Genomic DNA, 18,982 nt, shown 5'->3' with positions numbered 1-18,982 from the left:
AAGTGAAATAAGCCAGTCAATAAAGGAAAAATACCACATGATCTCACTCATTCATGGACAATAGAGACCATTATAAACTTTTGAACAATAATAGATACAGAGGCAGAGCTGCCTCAAACAGATTGTCAAACTGCAGCGGGAAGGCCGGGGAGGGTTGGGGGGCAGGAGGTAGGGGGGTAAGAGATCAACTAAAGGACTTGTATGCATGCATATAAGCATAACCAATGGACATAAGACACTGGGGGATAGGGGAGGCTAGGGGACTGTCTAGGGCGGGGGGATAAAATGGATACATATGTAATACCCTTTGTAATACTTTAAGCTTAAAAAGAAAAAAAAAAGAAAGAAAGAAAAAAGAAAAAAAAATAATACTGACACATAATCAGAAGCCAGCACATGGCTGGGACAATCAATTTGCTATTGATGGATGTACTTAGGGTTGTGTCTTTCACAGTGTATTTGGCTTGTGCTGACTCACATATACTCACACATCCCTTTTTGCTGTGAACCAAGTGGCCCTTTTTCTGAGGGTGGCTACAAGACATTTGCTCTTTAGTCCACAGATTTGAGCTACAAGAGCAAAGCTCCCATTCTAATTAAATGCAATAAGACTACCACATAAGTACTTATAAAGGAAGGTATAAGTTCTCAGACCATAAAGTGTCAGAATCAAAGGGATCTTTGAAAATCTTGATGTGTGTATGTGTTTACACAAGGCGTGACAGGGCTTCCAGCTGGAGCCTCCTGAACGGTGTCCAACATCAGGGCCCTTGATCTTGGCTACACATTTGTACACCGGAAGTAGTTCAATCTCAGCTCACACCATTCACTGGAGTTCCTCTGTGTTGGTCCAGGCATCAGTATACAGCTTGAAGACCAGTAACCTGGTCCAGTGGTTCTTAAGCCCATAAGTTATAAGAATCACCGGGGGGAAGGTGAAAGCTTTATAAAATAAACTTCCAGGCCCTGGCCAGGTGACTCAGTTGGTTGGAGCATTGGTCTGTACACCAAAAAGGTTGTGAGTTTGATTGCCAGTCAGGGCACATACCTAGGTTTAGGGTTGGATGCATGGTTGGGGCACATGTGGGAAGCAACTAATTGATGTTTCTCTTTTACATTGATGTTTTTTTCTATCTTTCCCCTTCCTCTCTCTCTCAAAAACCAAAAATAATTTAAAAAATAAACTTTTAGGACTTACCACAGATTTATTTGTGTGTAGAGCCAAGGAATTTTTAAAAAACTCCCAGGAGATTGTGATCAGGCAGGCTTGGGAACCATCAGTTAACAGAGATGTTACAAGTCTTGCCCCAGCAAATACGGTTAGCAAACAAGAAAACCAGAACTAGAGCTCAGGTCTACAGAGTCCCCATTCAACATTACTTATGAATAAATTATTAACTATTAAAATTATTATTAAAATTAAGTCTCTCAAGCTGGAAAGAAACATCTATTTTTATGTTTTATAAGAAATTTAAAGCGTATTTTTTTTTCTATTTCATCAGGACCTCCTTACATCTAGAAATAAACTCCAGCTGCAAAATGAAAAATTTTTAGTAAGTTATATGAAAAACTTTCCTATTTGCAAGAATCAATCACTAAAATCAAGGGTGATGAAGGGAGATTGTGGAATCTCCTTTTCAATATTTTAGAAATATTCTTTCATTTCTCCAAGAGAATTGAGACATGGAGGTACCTACTATGTGCCAGTCAGCGTGGCCATGTCTTTGAGAGACCCAAAGGAAAAGTATAAGACCTGGCATCAAAGAGCATATTTCCTTAGTGAGGAGGAAACAAGTGATAGGAAGCAAACAGGTGCTGTAAGGCCAAGACTATGAACAACTTTACCCTTTGGAATGCCTCACAGAAGAAGCACGTCTCAAAAGGCTGAATCTGATGTTCTCAATCCCAGCCAGCCCTAGGAGCAGGAAAACTTTCACAATTTGTCTTTTCTTATAATCTTGTACTACACTGTTTCTTCGTGTGGATCAGCCCTGGAGTTTTTTGGTTGTTTCTTTTCTCTTACTGGTGGGTATGGTTTTTTTCTGATTTGTTTATTCGGGGTTTGTCTTTTACCCAAGTTTTCCTTTGCTCCATCAGAAATGAAGTCTTTGGCATGCAGTTGTGAAGCCCACAGGGATTCTATCCATCTTGGTGCCTGAGTGATTCCAGGTGGCCTTGATCATACCTGAGCCTGATATGGTTGTAGAATGTGCCCCCTCTGCTGGTTCTCTCTAAAACTGAAAATTGGTTTAAAGATGGCATTGTATTCCCACAGACTCTTCTCAGATTCAAGAATGTGACCTCTGCACAGTGATAACAATTTTCTGGCTGAAAAGCTATTTGTTAAAAAAAAAAAATCTTACTCCCACACTCATTCAAGTTGAGACAAATCCTGCTCACGTGGCTTTTGGGAGAGACTGGCACAGCAAAAAGAGAAAATCTCAATGTGTTTTTATTTCCATGTTTGACTTAGCAATGAGAAGATCAGGAGAGCTTAGGTCAATGTCCCCAGTGTCCCCAATGTACCTGCTGGACTGACCCCCAAGGCATCTAGAAGAAGTGGTATTTCCAGAGTTAGCAAACAAAAATATCCAGTTAAATTTGCATTTCAGCTAAATAATACATTTTTTTTAGTACAAGTATGTCCCATGCAATATTTGAGACATACTAGAAAATTATTCATTGTTTAGCTGAAATGCAACTCTAATGGGAGCCCTGTATTTTACCTGGCAGCCCTTAGAGGGAGGAAAGAGAGATGAGGTGAAAGGAAAGATCAGTCCAGAGTGTGAGAAGACTCTTGCCTGAATACTGCTCAAATGGAGTAGTAGTTGGAAGCTGGTGCAATTGAGCCACTACAACTGAGACAACAACCAGCCCCACTGAGACCCTGATTCCCAGGCTGTAATCATGCAGGAGGCATCTTGTGCTTCAAAGTAATGGGTGGCTTTATTTCCTAAGGGCATACTCTGGCAGCCTCAATAAGATTATGAGATTGAAGTTGACCTTTATGGAAGAGACGGACCTTGTTTCTTAGGAATATTCTTCCATTCCATAGCTCCTTTTCCCCACATAGCTCTTAGGATGGCTCAGTTCACCCTGGAAACACAGGATAAATAAATATTTATTAGAGGCCCAGTGCATGAGATTCATGTACTCGGGGAGTAGGGGGGGGAGGGGTCCCTCAGCCTGGCCTGCACCCTCTTGCAGTCCGGGAGCCATCGGGGGATGTCTGACTGACAGCTTAGGCCTGCTCCCTGTCAGACATCCTGCGGAGGTGGGAGAGGCTTCTGCCACCGCCACTGCACTCGCCATGAGCCCAGCTCAGGGCTTCTGGCTGAGCGGCACTCCTTCTGTGGGAGCACACTGACCACCAGGGGGCAGCTCCTGTGTTGAGTGTCTGCCCTCTGGTGGTCAGTGCGTATCATGTGACCGCTTGTTCCACCATTCGGTCAATTTGCATATTAACCTTTTGTTATATAGGATTAGGGTATGGAGAGTGGAGAATCCTATAAACTTCTCCCACTTAGACTGTGACTATTTAACTTACTAGTAGGTGACAATCATTTGCCCTTCCCCTGGTTTCCTTTCAAATGCACTTGACACAACAAACCAATGATATCTGAACTAACAGTTGCTTACAGACTAGACATGCTCAGGGGTGCTAAAGTATAAATGACAAAAGCATCAAGCCGCCTCATTGACAAGCTGCTCAGTGATAGGAACCTAAATACGATAATTTGGTTCAAGTCTCATGTTGGAATGGCTGCAATCCCACAACTTCACAGAGTCAGGAGGGCTCTTGCCTTTTGCTAGAGAAACTCTCATCTTCCCCAAAATGTTGTTTCTATTATGCTACTGTCATTCTCAAGGGTTCCCAAGGCCTAGGGTAAGGCCCAGTGTCTGCACAGTTCCACCCTGACAGCTGGACCTCCTGCCCATCCCTGAGAGAGCCTGTCCTCTCTGGCTATCAGGTCCCTTGTTCTCCCTGAAACACCACCATTGTCATTCCTATCAGCTGTGTCTTTGTAGGAGCCAGTACCTTCTTCTTCCTCCTCCTCTCTACTTCTTTCAGGTTACCTAGCCTTCAAATTCCACCTGCACTTAACCCACCTCAAGAAACTCCCATCACCCATTGCACAAAGCTCCCACTTCCCTTGGCACCTCTGGAACCCTGGTGTCTGCCCCCACCCAGTGCTGGACCATGTTCGGCCTTTGACATGTCTTATGTTAATACTGGAGGCCCGGTACATGAAAATTCTTGCACTTTGGGGCGGTCCCTCAGCCCAGCCTGCGCCCTCTCGCAGTCTGGGAACCCTTAGGGGATGATTGAATGAGCGGGCCTAAGCCACAGTCTGGCCTCCCTCTGCAGGAGGCAACCGGCGAGCTGATCAGGGGATGGCACCAGCAGCAAGCAGCCAGCCCTGCTCCGACCCCCACCCCCATCGCCATCCCCTCCCTCTTCCCACTGGCACGTGCCTTGGCTGGCCTGGTGCCACCTGCTCACCAGCCCCACCCCCTGCCGACTGGTTGTTCCTCCGTTCAGTTGATTTGCATATTATGCTTTTATTATATAAGATTCTAACTGGGTGACGTAGCTGAGATTCTTAACTGGGTTGAGAGCTCCTTCAGAAGAAAGACCTGGTAAGGTGCTACACATCTACACACGCTTCCAATACATATTTCAGGGATAAATATTTGAGTGTCTGCTTTGGACTCCCTGACTGAAGAATGTGAGAGCTGATGACCAAGAGAATGTCACCTCACTCACCAGGAGAGAAAAATTCCTGCAAAGTTAACTGAGCATATTTGTGTGAATAATATCCTGAATGTCATGCAAGTTATATGTCATATATGTTACGTATGTCACTAACGAAGGTCATTCAAGTGAGGAAAAATATAAGATTAAAAACCAAAAATCATTAAAATAAAATAAATTTAAAAACTTCAGAATGCAGTCAATTTTTTTCAATCACCTATTAAAAAAGAAATTGTAATTTTCTAAAAAACAATCTTATTACCCAAAATGAGTCACAGAGAATGAACTCTGTGGTAAGCTAACATTTTGGGGAGTTGTGCTGACATAAGTAGAAAACAGGTTCGTACTTGCCCCTGTGCTCTGGTGCGCCCCCTGTGGGCCTTTACCTGCTTTGAGAGCAGCACCAGCTGCTCTGGTTAAGAGCCCCAGGCAGGGCCATCACCACAGTACATGTGCTATGTCTGAAAGCAGGTTGTCCTCTCTGCAGGGTGTTCCTACCCTAGTCCCAGGATGTCTTCTATATGAGGCAATGAGGAAACAGTGCAGAAATGTGCTGGGCTGCTTTGTTTTTGTTTTTTTCATTCTGACTCCAACTCCAGGCAGCTTGTTGGGGGAGAAACACTGCCTAACCATAGCCAGGCCCGACAAGTGGACACAGGTGTGTGGAGACTGCCCATTTGTGTGGGAGAGGAATCTAGGAGAGGAAGAAGACAGTGGGCAGAGGGACCTGCTGAGCCAGATGTGAGGCCAGAAGGAGACCTTCCTCTTCTCATTGTCACCTGGACCCTCTTCCTTCTCTGCATCTAGCCTTCAAACTCCACATCCTAGGTGTCCTCACATTCCTACCTATGAGGTGGCTGGTGGAGTTCCCTTTACCGAGGACTCTGCAGCATGGGGCCTTTCAAGGCACCAACAGCGTTAGACGCCAGGCCCTGAATCAACCCCTCTTTCTACCTCTCTCCCATCTTTCATGGGGGTGCAAAGGGAAAGGAGAAAATCTTAATTACTAATTCTAAGGAATAAAAGTCTTGCCCTATCTCCCATCTTTCCTTCTTACTCTTAAAGCACTTAGAGCCTATAACATTTAGTGTTAATTCTTTTCTGTCTTGGATCACTTATTGTTTATTCATCAATTTTCTCCCTCCAATGGATCAAGTGTAACTTCCTTGAGATCAGGGAATGATACAATTTTAGTACCATTTCTCCCCACCACCTCTTATGTCCAGTACAGTTTCAAGTTCATTAAGTGAATTAACATTAAGTGCATTAAAATGAGCCAGGAATATGACAGCCTGTCCCAAATACATAATATTTGTTGATCAGAACAGTTCTAGAAGAAACTTTTGGCATAAATAGGTTTCTTTTGAAAGGCAGGAAAACCCAACCTCATGCAGATGTCACTACTAGAGTATGAGGACTGAGGAGGTGTCCTAGGTTTTATGGGCTGCTCAAGAGAGGTAATTAGAATTGGGTGGAGCTCAGTGTCCATTGCCTAGAACTGCTCAGTGACAGCCCCTGGAGCCAAAAAGAGGTGAGACTGTGTGTCTCCAGGGAGATCCAGTTCATAGTTCTATCAGGTGAGGACTACTCCAGTTGCGCATCACAGACACCTGGAGGCCATTCCCTCAAGGAGTAATGGGATGCGCGTACTCTGGGGCAGAATGGTTGGTGACAGCAAAACAATAACTCTGGAGTCAGGGTGGGCGTGGGGAGAGTGACTCCATTTGTCCTTTTTGGTAGAGGTTGCATTCCAGGACGCCTGATGCTGCCGGAGGCTGCCGCATGTGCCACAGTAGCGAAGGCTAGGACTGGTACCCTGCAGGATTTTAGAGGTACTAGAGAATTGGACAAGGTTCTATTTTGTCCGGTTTGGTCATAACTAACACTGTTCTGAACTTCACATCAACAAGAATAATTCTTCTCCAAGGGAAGTGGTTACAATTTTCTAATGTTAACCTATGCCATCACCACTGCATGAGCCCACCTCTCCCCAATCAAATCAGCATGACTGGGGATTTGCTCTTAAGCTTGGACTGGACACGGGGTCTGGTGCATCTCTGCCAGCATCCTGCTTGTCTGCTCCACACCTGTCCAAAACGCAGGCAGACACTGGAACAGCGGCCCTGCACGAACCTGGGCAGCAGGTGCAGCCGCTGGCTGGGGAGATAGGCTTTAAATTCTGTCATTCTGGAAAGAAAAGAAGAAAGGGAGGGAGGGAAGGAAGAAGGGAGGCTGGAAGTGTGTGTGGTTCCTGGGAGAGGAAGCGCTCGGTCCCCGCAGGGGCTGGTGGGGATGCGCAGCTTACAACTTCAGTTCTGGCTCCAGCAACCTAGTCCGAGTCCTCAGAACCGACAGCCCCCCAGGCTGGCGCGGAATCCCTCACGTCTCCTCTCCACTCTCTCCCTCTCACCCAAATGGTTTCCAACTCCAAATTCCTATCTGGATCCTGTAAAGTAATTCAGCTGCTCCCCAGAGGCTCTTGGTTGTCCCCAAATCCCCTCGGAGACGCACCTGTGCGTAAGACCCGAGAGCAGCCTTCCGTTTCTAAAGGCCCCTTAGAGCACAGTTGTCGCCAGAACGGCCTTGTGTGCGCTGTGCTGATGGTGCACTGTATCTGTATCAGTTCCTTCACTGGTAAGCAAGTCGCAGTCTCACTTTCAGGCGGCCGCAGACGTGGGTTCCCGAAGCCAGAAAAAGGGCGGGGCGAGCGGCATTTAAGGCGCCGCCACCTCCCCAGCCAGCGGCTGAACCTCCGCCGCCGCCACCGCCGCCGCCGGACCAGACCCTCTCCGCCCTCCCACCCGCGCCAGCCGCGACCGGGATTCCACCGCGTCATGGGCCAGGTGCGTGCGACCCGACCCCGGGCCGGTCGGTCGAGAGGTGCGGGGATATGGAGGCCACCAGCACCTTTCGCTCTTTGGCCTCCGCGCCGCTCCTCTCCCCGCCCTGCCCCAAGTCCTCAGTCGAAGCTGGAGCCCCCAGCGGACTCCGGGAGGGGCCGGCGTTCGAGGGCAGCCCCTATCCCAAGGGTAGCACTTGGCTGGGCTTATACGAACACACCGTAGTGCAGTGCGTAAGGCGCGCCCTGCCTGGGGCGGTACCCCAGCATGCTCCCGCCAACACAAGAAACGGGGAACAGTGGGCGCCCTCCACCCAATGAATGGTGGGACGATGAGCACCCTCTACCCAAGAAATGGGGAACAAGGTCCCAGAAGACCCCATGGCTCCTTGGAGAGGTGTTCTTTCTGGGTGGGAAATCACATCCCACCTTCCCCTCCACCAAGGAGGGGTTACCCCAGCCTGCCCTCCACACAGGAGGAGAGAGAAGAGAGGGCCAGGGAGCTGCTGTTTGAAGGTGGGGGGACCTCCCTACAATCCTGCTCCTTCCTCTCCCCAGGGGAGGGGATGACAGTGGGGATGGTGGTCCCCGACCCCCAGGGGAAGTCAGAAAATCCAATGGGGCTAATACTGCACCTCTGCTTCTCCTTCAGAAAACACCCCGAATTTACTCTGTGGAGCTCAATGGAGCCAAAGACATGAAGCAAACAGACAAGGGGGATGGCAAGGATAAGTACAGGGGCCTGCAGGATAACTGCTTGGAACTCAGAAAGAATCAGCGCCAAGAGCATCTGACAAAAGAAATTGATCTGGTCAGTGGATTGGGCCCTGAAGGCAAAGGGGCCCCCTGAGTGCTGCCCTCCCCCTAAGAAGCTTATCGGGACCTTGTCCCTATACCCTTCCTTTTCCAAAAGAAAAAGCATTCTGAAGGGTTTGAATTTCCTCGTAAGATTTATTTATTTATTTTTATTTTTTATTTTTTTTAGTAGAAAGAGAAAGGCAGGATAATATCTGCCCAGGGGCCAAGCCTCTGCAGAGTACCTGCATTCTGACTGTCGGCATTCCCAGGTGGGACTCAGGGAAGCCTCTGGGATTCCAGTCCCCACAGGCTTGGCCCACACTGCTCTCCTTTCAGTGAAATATAAGTTAACCATTTGCCAGTTTCTAGCTATAAAGTGAAACCATTTGAGATTTACTAGGTTTGGGGGCATATATGCTCCATGAGAAGGTGATAAGACTGTTGGGCTTGGAGTCAGGTGACTTTACACTCCATTGAAGTTCTATGTGTAACTGGCTTCACTAAATTTGCATGGGTCTGTGATGGGGGAAAGTGAGAAAAGACTAAGAGTATTTTATAATTAAAGTGCTTTATGGAAGCTCAATATTATTACAATTGAAGAAGGACTTTGGCCACTGTGGAAAAGGACAGCCTCAGAACTGAAATAATGACATTCGTCTCAGGACCATCAAAGGGGAAGCTTCTACACTCAAGTTCATTGCAGACTCTAAAGTTCTATGATTGAACAGACAGTAGTGGTATAAGTTCTTGGGGGCTAGTGAGCCAGTGGTTAAATATTCAGGAATTTGACAAGCTGACCAACATATCGACATTGCATTAGTAGCTTGAAATTTGGCTGTGGTGAGAAATGATCAGATACTATACATCAGGGCTTTCTGTTTCTCCTGGAGAGCTTGTGAAACTTTGAGCAGCATACTAGGCATTTGTCTGTATATATCCTGACAGCCATTTAAGAACACAGCCCTGCAATTGTACTGACCTAAACTCAAATCCCACTCTGACTGAAACTCAGTTTCCTATTTTGAAAAAAATGAAAATGAAAAATGGTGCCTACCCCATAAGCTTGTTAAGAGTTCAGTGAAATACAGCAGGAGGAAGACTGAGAACAGCACCAGATAATAGACAGTCATTCTATTTGCCTATGTTTCTCTAGAATTCAGGATTGAAAACTTATCTAGTCTTCCTTAAAATTGCTATTATAACATGAAAGTATATCCATTCTGTCATTTGCCTATTTATTAGGATGAGAATCTCTCTTCTTGAGCAGTTTGTGAAGATGTGTAATACTGAAAAATAATTTCCATGGGATTAGCCAGTGTCCTTCTGCTTCCCAAGAATCCTGTAATTTGGGCAATGTGCCTGGATGCTCTTGCACCCTGACCTGTCCAGCAAATCAGAACCTTGATGAGAGCCAAAGCACTCTTGGCTTTTGAATAAACCCAAACCCAGCCCAGGGTGCTGCCCTGTGCTATTCCAGTTCTGGCCAGCAGAGGGGCCCCAGCCCCCAGCCTTTCTGCATTCTCATCCCCAGAACCAAGGCTAACGAGAGGAGGACAGGTGCTCTGCCTCCCAGTGCAGCCTGTTAAAAACCAGGTCCATCTATGCGCACAGTGGCTCTACTCATCCATTCCCTGTTCCTTGTACCTTCCCAGAACTTAGCACACAGTGCATAGAACTGTATCTTAACCCTTTGAATCCTTGGCAATGTCATCTTCAATTGACATGAAAGAATGAGCAAAGCAAATTCTGGATGAGGAAAGGAAAAAAAATTGTAAAGTCTTAATCTTTTAACATGACGCTTTTTGCATGTACTTAAGAGAAGAGGTGGCTCTAGTCCCAATCACAAGTATAAATCTTTGTTCTGGACAGTCAGGGTGTAAAGACTCTGTCCGGTGTCTGAGGGAAGCTGCTGGTGGGTAGAAGTCTTTAAAACAGAGTTATTGGTCCTCAGTGTCAATGATGCGCAGGTTGAGAAATACTGCTTGAGTCTAATGATCCTGGGCCAAAATTAGTGAGTCTGGACCATAATGGCATTATATGACAGGTTTTTAAAGTGCGGAGTTTCTGTAATCAGTGACCTATCTGAGTCTCAAGTACCTGAATAAGGACAGTCATGCTTCCCTCTCCCAAAGACTACCTCCCAGCAAGGGCTGCATGGGTCCCAAGTTGTCAGGGCATGTGAAATGGGGCTGCTTGGTGTTGCTGGTCACCTTCCATTCATGTCTGAGTTAGCACCTGGACACCAGGTAGGTTCAGACTTGCATGTGCTGGAACTTAGACTGAGGTGGAATGCATTGCTTTGTTCATAAAAAACAATGTGGTAAATAGCAAGTTAAGTCTGAACTCTTCCCAGGGTGGCCAGAAAGCCTCCTGCATCGGGTCAAGCCTCTCCTGCAGCAGGACCCTTCTGTCGCTCTCTGCAACGGCCACTGGTACCCAGGGCTCTGTCTCTTACTCCCACACTTTCTGGCCCCTCTCCCAGCTCCCATGGGGCTTGTCAGAGTTTCCAGCTTGAGTTTTCTGGAATTACCTAATTCACTCTGTTCTTCTTTTCATGGACTTCAGGATGACCACAAGCTCAGCAATAAGGAATTGGAAACTAAATATCATACAAATATTGTTACGGTAAGTCATGAGGGAACTCAAATCAGGAGAAGCAGCCCTGTCACTGTAAAGAAAAAGGGTGTGTGGGAAGTTGAGGGCACCATTAGGATGAGTGACTTATGGCACTAATGTTGAGATGCCCTGGTGAGTGGACAGAAGGGGGCTGACATCAGGAGCTAGCGTTCTGAACCGAGGCCCTGGTCAAGCTCCTTGGCTGAGCTGTATGCTGACTCTACAGTTCTTTTGACTGTGACTACAGAAAGCTATGGTCTCCCCCCAAAGGTTCAGATGCTTGCTCATTGTCATGGTCAGTTATTTTTAATCCTGGTGTACAGGAAGTATGATGGCCTTATCAAAGAATGGGGAGACCCAGTGTTAAGAAGCCAAGGCCTGGGGTGACAGCCTCAGACCCTGTTTGTCCTCCTCCCCTTCTGAGAAGGACTGAGTGGTCCCTGGTGGCTCCCAACTCTCCCATCACAGAGGCACTGCTTCCTTCTATGAATTCACATTCAACTCATACTTCAAAAGCTTTGGTGGCTTGACATCAGGATATTTGGCTGCATCTGTTTCAGTCAACAAAAATACCTATTGTGTGTGGTATACTGGGCCAGCAGTGAGAGGAGCAGAGAGGAACAGGCACCCCTATCATAAGGAGTTAGCAGCTCAGAGAGGAAGCCAGATGTGTAGAAAAGTATCATATCATCCACTCTGTTCCACTTAGCGGGCCACCAAGAGATCTATACCACAGGCTGAAAGATGTTTTTAATTCTGACCAGTGGAAGTGTTTGAATTAAGACGTAGGCTGATGTCTTGGATTTAAGTTGCCAGAGTACCCAGGGAGCAGGAAGGACAGAGTGCATGGAGTTGATGGCAGGGAGGTAAGGTAGAAAATCAGGTGGGAGAGAGATAATTTTAGTGGAACTGTCCAGCAGTTTCATATTAAACTAAGGAATAAAGACAATATTAGTTGTATAAAGAGTATAATTTCTATGGAAAAATAGAGGCCTCAGTAGGCAAAAGCTTGTCCAAGATGTATGCACATCACAGAAAAATGTATTCAAGAAAGCATCACAGTCAGACTTCATTGAAAGTTGAAAATATAGAGCAAGACAATGGGTGGAAAAGCTTGTCACAGGAACATTTAAATGGAAATCTACTTTCCCAACTGGAAAAAGTTTTCTACCATCTTCCCACTGGTTGCCAAGAAATTGCGGAAGTAGAGTGCGAATGATAGATTTTGCTCATGTTTTCCCTAGCAACACAATAGATGAGGGATATGTTTATGGACTGAAGAATTTAATTACTGTACTTCAGAGTATTTTGGACAATTGAATCCTTTGCTGCAGTCTTTTTAAGGGGTGGGGCAATCATTGTGAAGAGCAGCAGTCAGTATCTCTGCACTTGTAATGCTATGTAAACAATTTGTATTGTGAGTCGGCATTTTATTTGTCTTTACACTTTTGGTGGAAGGGTTAACTTTTTTTTTTTTAATGTATTTTATTGATTTTTCACAGAGAGGAAGGGAGAGGAATAGAGAGTTAGAAACATTGATGAGAGAGAAACATCGATCAGCTGCCTCCTGCACACTCCCTACTGGGGATGTGCCCGCAACCAAGGTACATGCCCTTCACCGGAATCGAACCTGGGACCCTTGAGTCCACAGGCTGACGCTCTATCCACTGAGCCAAACCAGTTAGGGCAGGGTTAACTTTTTTATAACCTTACTCAGGAAAACTAATTATTTGTTCATTAGAAAACTATGAAGAATAAAGAAACTTTGGAATGTTAAAAAAAAAAGAGTATAATTTCTAAACAAGGAAACAACTTGGTAAGATTGGTTTTCAAAAGGTAATTCTGGGAGAAGACAAATATATATATATACTAGAGGTCCAGTGCACAGATTTGTGCACATTGAAAGGAAATTAATTAGAAAGTGGCCAGCAGGGCAGGACTGTGTGAGATGGGCCAGACATGCCCCGTAGCCAACCTCCCGCAGTCCCTCCCTGGCCCGCTGCACTTGGGGCGGTGCCGGGGCTCAAAGGGCGTCTGCAGAGTGAGCAGGGTCCCTCTAGCAGGTGGGGGTCCCTCAGCCTGGCCTGTGGGGATCGGGCCAAAACCTGCAGTCCGACATCCCCCCCGAGGGGTCTTGGAGTGCGAGAGGGCACTCTGCAAAGTTGCTGTTGCTCAGCAGCTCCTGCATTGAGTGTCTGCCCCCTGGTGGTCATTGCACATCATAGCTACCAGCTGGCCAGCTGGTCAGCTGGTTACTTAGGCTTTTATATATATAGATTTTTTTCTTTTTTCACACATTTCATTTTTAAGTGGGAGATGGGAGGGTCTAGAAGAATGCAGGACTATGAGAAGAGCATTTGAACTATGCAGCAGCAGTAAGATGGGAGGGGGAAGGGTGCAGAAGAGACACTGAGGTTTTTTTAAACAAATCCTTAATCCAGCAGGAAAAGGAGATGTGAGCAGGGGGTCTGGTTGTGGGCTGGACCCCAGGGGTGGGGGTGAGAGATTAGAGAAGGCAGTGGGAGGAAGGGGTGATAGTGAGTCTGAGGTTCTGGAAAAGGCATTGCAAATGGGGGGTGATGGTATCCAGTTGCTGATTACAAATCCAGGTATTTAACAACTGTTTGAGCCTCTGCGGCAGAAAAAGCAGTAGATCCTATAAAGGACACACAAAGGAACACGGATAGGGTCCTTACCTTTAACTGGCTTACAACATAATTAGGGAGAGAAGGTATGTAAAAGACTTTCTCTATAAAAGGTAGTTTGGGGGGGAACCCTACAGATGATAGTTCAGGATTTCAAGTCTCTGTGCACCTGTGGGTGGAGGGCTTCTGGCTAGAAGTGACCGGCCATGTGGGCCTCAGGCTGGTAGGACTTGTAACTCTAAAGGTGAACAAGAACTTAGTACTCAGGGCCAATATCTAGAAAAGCAGAAAAGCACCAGACTTAAGCATGAAAAATTAGCCATGTACTATATCGCAGTTCCAGAAGAGAGAGTATTTTCTGGATGTTACTGCATTGCCCTTAACCTTGATGACTAGCTTCTATATTTCAAATCAGATTGCTGCTATCTCTGGGTAAATGTCTAAGAAACAGAACCTCCTTAGCAGACAGAATATAACTGCTCTGGGTCCAGATGCTGGTTGAGTCCTGATGACTTAACCATCATTTGCCTCAAATTCCACATCTATAAGATGAGGATAATAATAGTTCCTTCTTCAGAGGGTTATTTTGAAAAATAAAATGAGTAAATATATGGAAAATACTGCCTGGCTGACATTAAGCATTCCTTTTAAAACAAGAAAACAACTTGGTAAGATTTTTTTTCAAAAGGCAATTCTGGAAGAAGACAAGGTGGGGGTGGAGGTGAGGTGTCACCCACTTTTCCCAGGCCTTCTCTGAGCATGGTAACCCCTCTCCACAACCTGCTGAAGTATAATATCCAACCCAAGGTAGGAGAAATGTCTAATTCTGTTTGGGTTTTTTTGTTTCTTTGTTTGTTTTTATTGTTTTCATTTTAATTTTTTTCAAATACAGTTGATATTCAATATTATAATAGTTTCAGGTGTACAGCATAGTGACTAGACATTTAAATAACTTACAACGTGATTTCCCCCAATAAGTCTAGTACCCAACTGGCACAATACACAGTTATTACAAAATTATTAACTATAGTCTCAATGTTATACTTTACCTCCCTGTGACTATTTTGCAACTGCCAATTTGAACTTCATAATTCTATTTATTTTTGTTCAACTTTCTCAGGGTCTCTCCAGCACCCAGGCTGCTGAGCTCCTGGCTCGAGATGGGCCCAACGCCCTCTCCCCTCCCAAGGAAACTCCGGAGATTATCAAGTTCCTGAAGCAGATGGTGGGAGGCTTCTCCATCCTTCTGTGGGCGGGAGCCATTCTGTGCTGGATTGCATATGGAATTCAGTACTCTAGCGATAAGTCATCATCCCTAGACAATGTAAGGCACTGGGGTCTCCTGCCTGGTTTTACTGAATTAGTAACAGGGAAGAACAGATTAATAAAAGTGAGGCCTTTCAGGGGCAGAGCCCTGGGTGGAATCAGGAGTCTCCGCTGACCAATCACTGCATGGGGTTGCCAAATCAATCATTTTCCCAGCTGTAAAACAGAAATTACATCTGACTACCTGATGTTTCAGATGCAGTATGAGCATAATTTTAAAAAGAGAGAGAGACATTGTAAGTTCCTAAGTGAAATATATATATATATATATATGAAGCATTTGTGGATTCTCTCTCCTAAAAGCTAATTCTCTCCCTTAAAAATGTTTTAAAAATATATTTTATTGGTTTCAGAGAGGAAGGGAGAGGGAGAGAGAGATAGAAACATCAATGATGAGAGAGAAAAACATGATCAGCTGCCTCCTGCATGCTCCCTGCTGGCAACCCTGGCATGTGGTTCATAGGTCGATGCTCAACCACTGAGCCACACTGGCTGGGTTAATTCATTCTTTTTAACATAGAGAACATGTGTGCGTGCTAACAACTAAGCAACAAAACCACACTGGCCAATGTGAGGCTGAGAGAAAGAAGCCAGATGCGAAGGGCCACATACCATATGATTCCATTGGTATAAAATGCCCAGAACAGGCACATCCTGAAGACAAAGCAGATCAGTGACTGCTAGGGCTAGGGGCGGGAGCAGGGAGACTGCCACTGGGCACAAGAGGTCTTATTGGGAGTACAGAAATGCTCTATAACTGGATTGTGGTAATTGTTGCAACTTCAATAAGCAACTGTGTAAATGTTTTAAAAATCATTGAATTATAAACTTAAAATGGATGTGTTTTGTGGCCTGTAAATTACACCAGGACACAACTGCCATCTCTCTGGCCTTTCCATGAAGAGCTCTAGCCCTAGGAACTGGCTCACTCTGTGGCTGGCTTTTCTGACCAATGCCTCTCCTCCTGACCCAGGTGTACTTGGGCACCGTGCTCGCGCTGGTTGTCATATTAACAGGAATCTTTGCTTACTACCAAGAAGCCAAGAGCACCAACATCATGGCCAGCTTCAGTAAGATGATCCCACAGGTGCGTAGCAGCTGTCCCGCTTCCATTTCTGCATGACTGCAGGTGAGGGGAATGAGGCCTTGGGGACACAGGGTCCGTGGCCAGGCTCAGGCTCATCCTTTTCTGTCTGAGAAGTCTTGGGCAAGTGACCTACTCTCTATGAACCCCCACTTCTTCACTGAGATAATCAGTTAGGTAAGAGACAGGAAAATGCTTAGTCAAGAGTATAGTAGGATGGAAACATTAGTCATTGCATAGTATCTTCTATTATTGCTTGGAAGTGTTGGCGAACTGTTGAGACAAAAGTCATTCAGGTGGTCTGGTAGTTTTTATTTGTGACCATCTTGGCTGCCACTGCTGAGCTTCACTGCATGTTGCCCCAGAATGCACTCAATGTGGGGCATCCACGCTCCTCTGTCCCTACAAAGGCCCCTGGTAGGTGTCCTCTAGGGAGACTGTGCACCACTGTCAGCACAGTGGGAAAACCACATTGTCCTTGGGCCCCAGAGCTGCCAGCTAGAGGGGGCTCTGGGGATCTTTTGTGCTAATGGTGGAGGAGACCCACTTCCTCCAGCATTAAAGTTTTCCTGAGCTGAGCAAGATTATTAAGCTCTTTGATTCAACCTTTAGGATTCTTCCCTGACATTGAAGCCAGGAGTACTCATTCCTTTCAGTCAGACCCAGGGCTGTCCCTTTGCTATATCTGCCCACAATACATTTTCTGTATCTAAGAATCTCTCTAGGAGCTCCTCCTCAGGAAAAAAAATAGTTCTTAGGGTCTTCAGGCCCAAGACAAAGTCTTTTGTTTCATCTTTTGCCATTTTGAGTTTTGATGTCTGAGTTTTGGTAAGTGGTGGATGGAGAAGCATCAGCATCATTCCCCGATCTAAGGCATCTACCACATTTTCTTTTGTAGCAAGCGCTTGTCATTCGAGATTCAGAGAAGAAGATAATTCCTGCAGAGCAGCTGGTGGTGGGAGACATAGTGGAGATTAAAGGAGGAGACCAGATCCCTGCAGACATCAGGCTGCTGTTTGCCCAGGGATGCAAGGTAAGTGTCACAGGTGCCCAGGGATCAGGCTGCTAACTGGCTGGCATTCTGTGGTCCTTCCAGTTCTTGGCGTAACTGGAGCAGGGGACACAGTGCCTCATCTTGAATATTTTGTTGTTTTCTTTTTGTGTGTGTGTTAAACCTCACCTGAGGATATTTTTTCCATTGATTCTCAGAAAGAGTAAGGGAGGGAGAGAAAGAGAGAAAGATCAATGCGAGAGAGACACATCGGTTGGTTGCCTCCCACACATGCCCCAACCAGGTAAGTGCCCTTGACTGGAATCGAGCCCATGACCCTTTGGTGCATGGGCAGATGCTCTAACCACTGAGAAACACAGGTCAGGGCTCATCTTGAACTTCTTCACAATTTCTTCTAGGTTGACAACTCATCTCTCACTGGGGAGTCTGAGCCCCAGTCCCGCTCCTGTGAGTTCACCCATGATGACCCCCTGGAGACAAAGAACATTGGCTTCTATTCAACAACCTGTCTGGAAGGTAAGTCTTGCCAGCTCTCAGGACCGCCCACACCACTGGGTCCCTTTGGGCTCTATGTTTGTCTCTCTTTTCATCTCTTGTACAAAGCTTGTCCAAGAGAAAACCTAGAATTGCAGGGCCTACAGAACTGATGTTGGCCTTTGTAATGTCATGTGTTAATTGATCACATAAGCCACGAGATGAGGAGTCTGTGGTCCTCTCCCAGCTGAGGACTCATGAAATAAAATATCCACTTCACCTGTAGGCACAGCAACTGGCATGGTCATCAACACGGGTGACCGCACCATCATTGGTCAGATCGCCTCACTGGCTTCAGGAGTTGGGAATGAGAAGACACCCATCGCCATCGAGATCAAGCACTTCGTTCACATTGTGGCAGGAGTGGCCATCTCCATCGGCGTCCTTTTCTTCATCATTGCGGTGTCCATGAAGTACCGTGTCCTGGACTCCATCATCTTTCTCATTGGCATCATTGTGGCCAATGTACCTGAGGGCCTCCTGGCCACTGTCACTGTGAGTCCATGCTGCTAGGTGGCCTGTCCCCATGCCACCCTGTTAATACATGCCACCCTGTTATGCTGGGGGAGGTCCCACTCCTCCAGCTCAGAGCAATACTCCCTCCCAGTCAGAGACAACCAGGAGACATTCTGAATGGAATGATTCTTAGAGGGACAGAGGAATTATGAGGTTGTTCATATTTGAATGCACTGTCCTTGAAAACTTTGCATTTTCATTTAGGAGAACTATCTGCGAATCACATATGTAACTTTGCTCCTTAAGATCTAGATAAGGCTTGAACCATCATTCACAGATTTTTGAGCAGCCAGATGTCTTTCTCACATTTCCACAATTTCCTTGGCAGTTTCTACAGCTGAGGAATTTAGGCACTTTGTTTACCTAAATTCTCTTCCCTTAGACACACACAGACACACAAACTCCTTTTTTTCTGCAGAGAAATACAGCCCTTTCCTGGACCTTCCCCAAAATTCAGCTTTGGGTCTCCCTTGGTAGGACCCATCCAATTAATCCTTAAACAACGCCGCGCCCCCCCCCTCCCCCCCAGTCTCTGTTATGGAGGCCCTGTGCGGGGGGGGGGGGGGGTCTCGTGGTTCCAGTTAACATGTAAAGGCAGCCTCAGATCATTGGCCTGCTGTTGTCCTCAGCAAAGATGGACAGAAGTTTCTGAACTCCATGTTCCTTCTGACTCCAGCAGGTAGTAATTTGAAGAAATTGAGCCCAAAGAACCCTTTGAGATCTCGGGGCTTAAAAGAGAGAGCTAAGAACCTTTAAAATCTGGACCTCTTAAAATGAAATACAAACACTTCTTGATTCATCAAAGCAACAAGCAAGCCTTTGGGACAAGCTCTTTGGCACAAACCTTATGCATTCA

At 46.1% G+C, this 18,982-nt stretch overlaps 1 protein-coding gene across 1 annotated transcript in view; it reads left to right on the top strand.

Annotated features, from left to right (window-relative positions):
• Window positions 1-7,458: 7,458 nt before the first annotated feature.
• ATP12A (ATPase H+/K+ transporting non-gastric alpha2 subunit) overlaps window positions 7,459-18,982 on the top strand; it is a 30,861-nt gene continuing 19,337 nt past the window's right edge. Inside the window, exons 1-8 of the mRNA XM_059680848.1 lie at window positions 7,459-7,599; window positions 8,248-8,406; window positions 10,959-11,018; window positions 14,775-14,978; window positions 15,954-16,067; window positions 16,963-17,097; window positions 17,475-17,592; window positions 17,837-18,105. Coding sequence (XP_059536831.1) covers window positions 7,591-7,599; window positions 8,248-8,406; window positions 10,959-11,018; window positions 14,775-14,978; window positions 15,954-16,067; window positions 16,963-17,097; window positions 17,475-17,592; window positions 17,837-18,105 — 1,068 coding nt within the window. The 5' untranslated portion in view covers window positions 7,459-7,590. The remainder of the gene's footprint in view (window positions 7,600-8,247; window positions 8,407-10,958; window positions 11,019-14,774; window positions 14,979-15,953; window positions 16,068-16,962; window positions 17,098-17,474; window positions 17,593-17,836; window positions 18,106-18,982) is intronic.

This window comes from Myotis daubentonii, chromosome 2, assembly GCF_963259705.1.
Source record: "Myotis daubentonii chromosome 2, mMyoDau2.1, whole genome shotgun sequence".
NCBI lineage: Eukaryota > Metazoa > Chordata > Mammalia > Chiroptera > Vespertilionidae > Myotis > Myotis daubentonii.
This window is presented reverse-complemented; position numbering and strand designations above follow the sequence as displayed.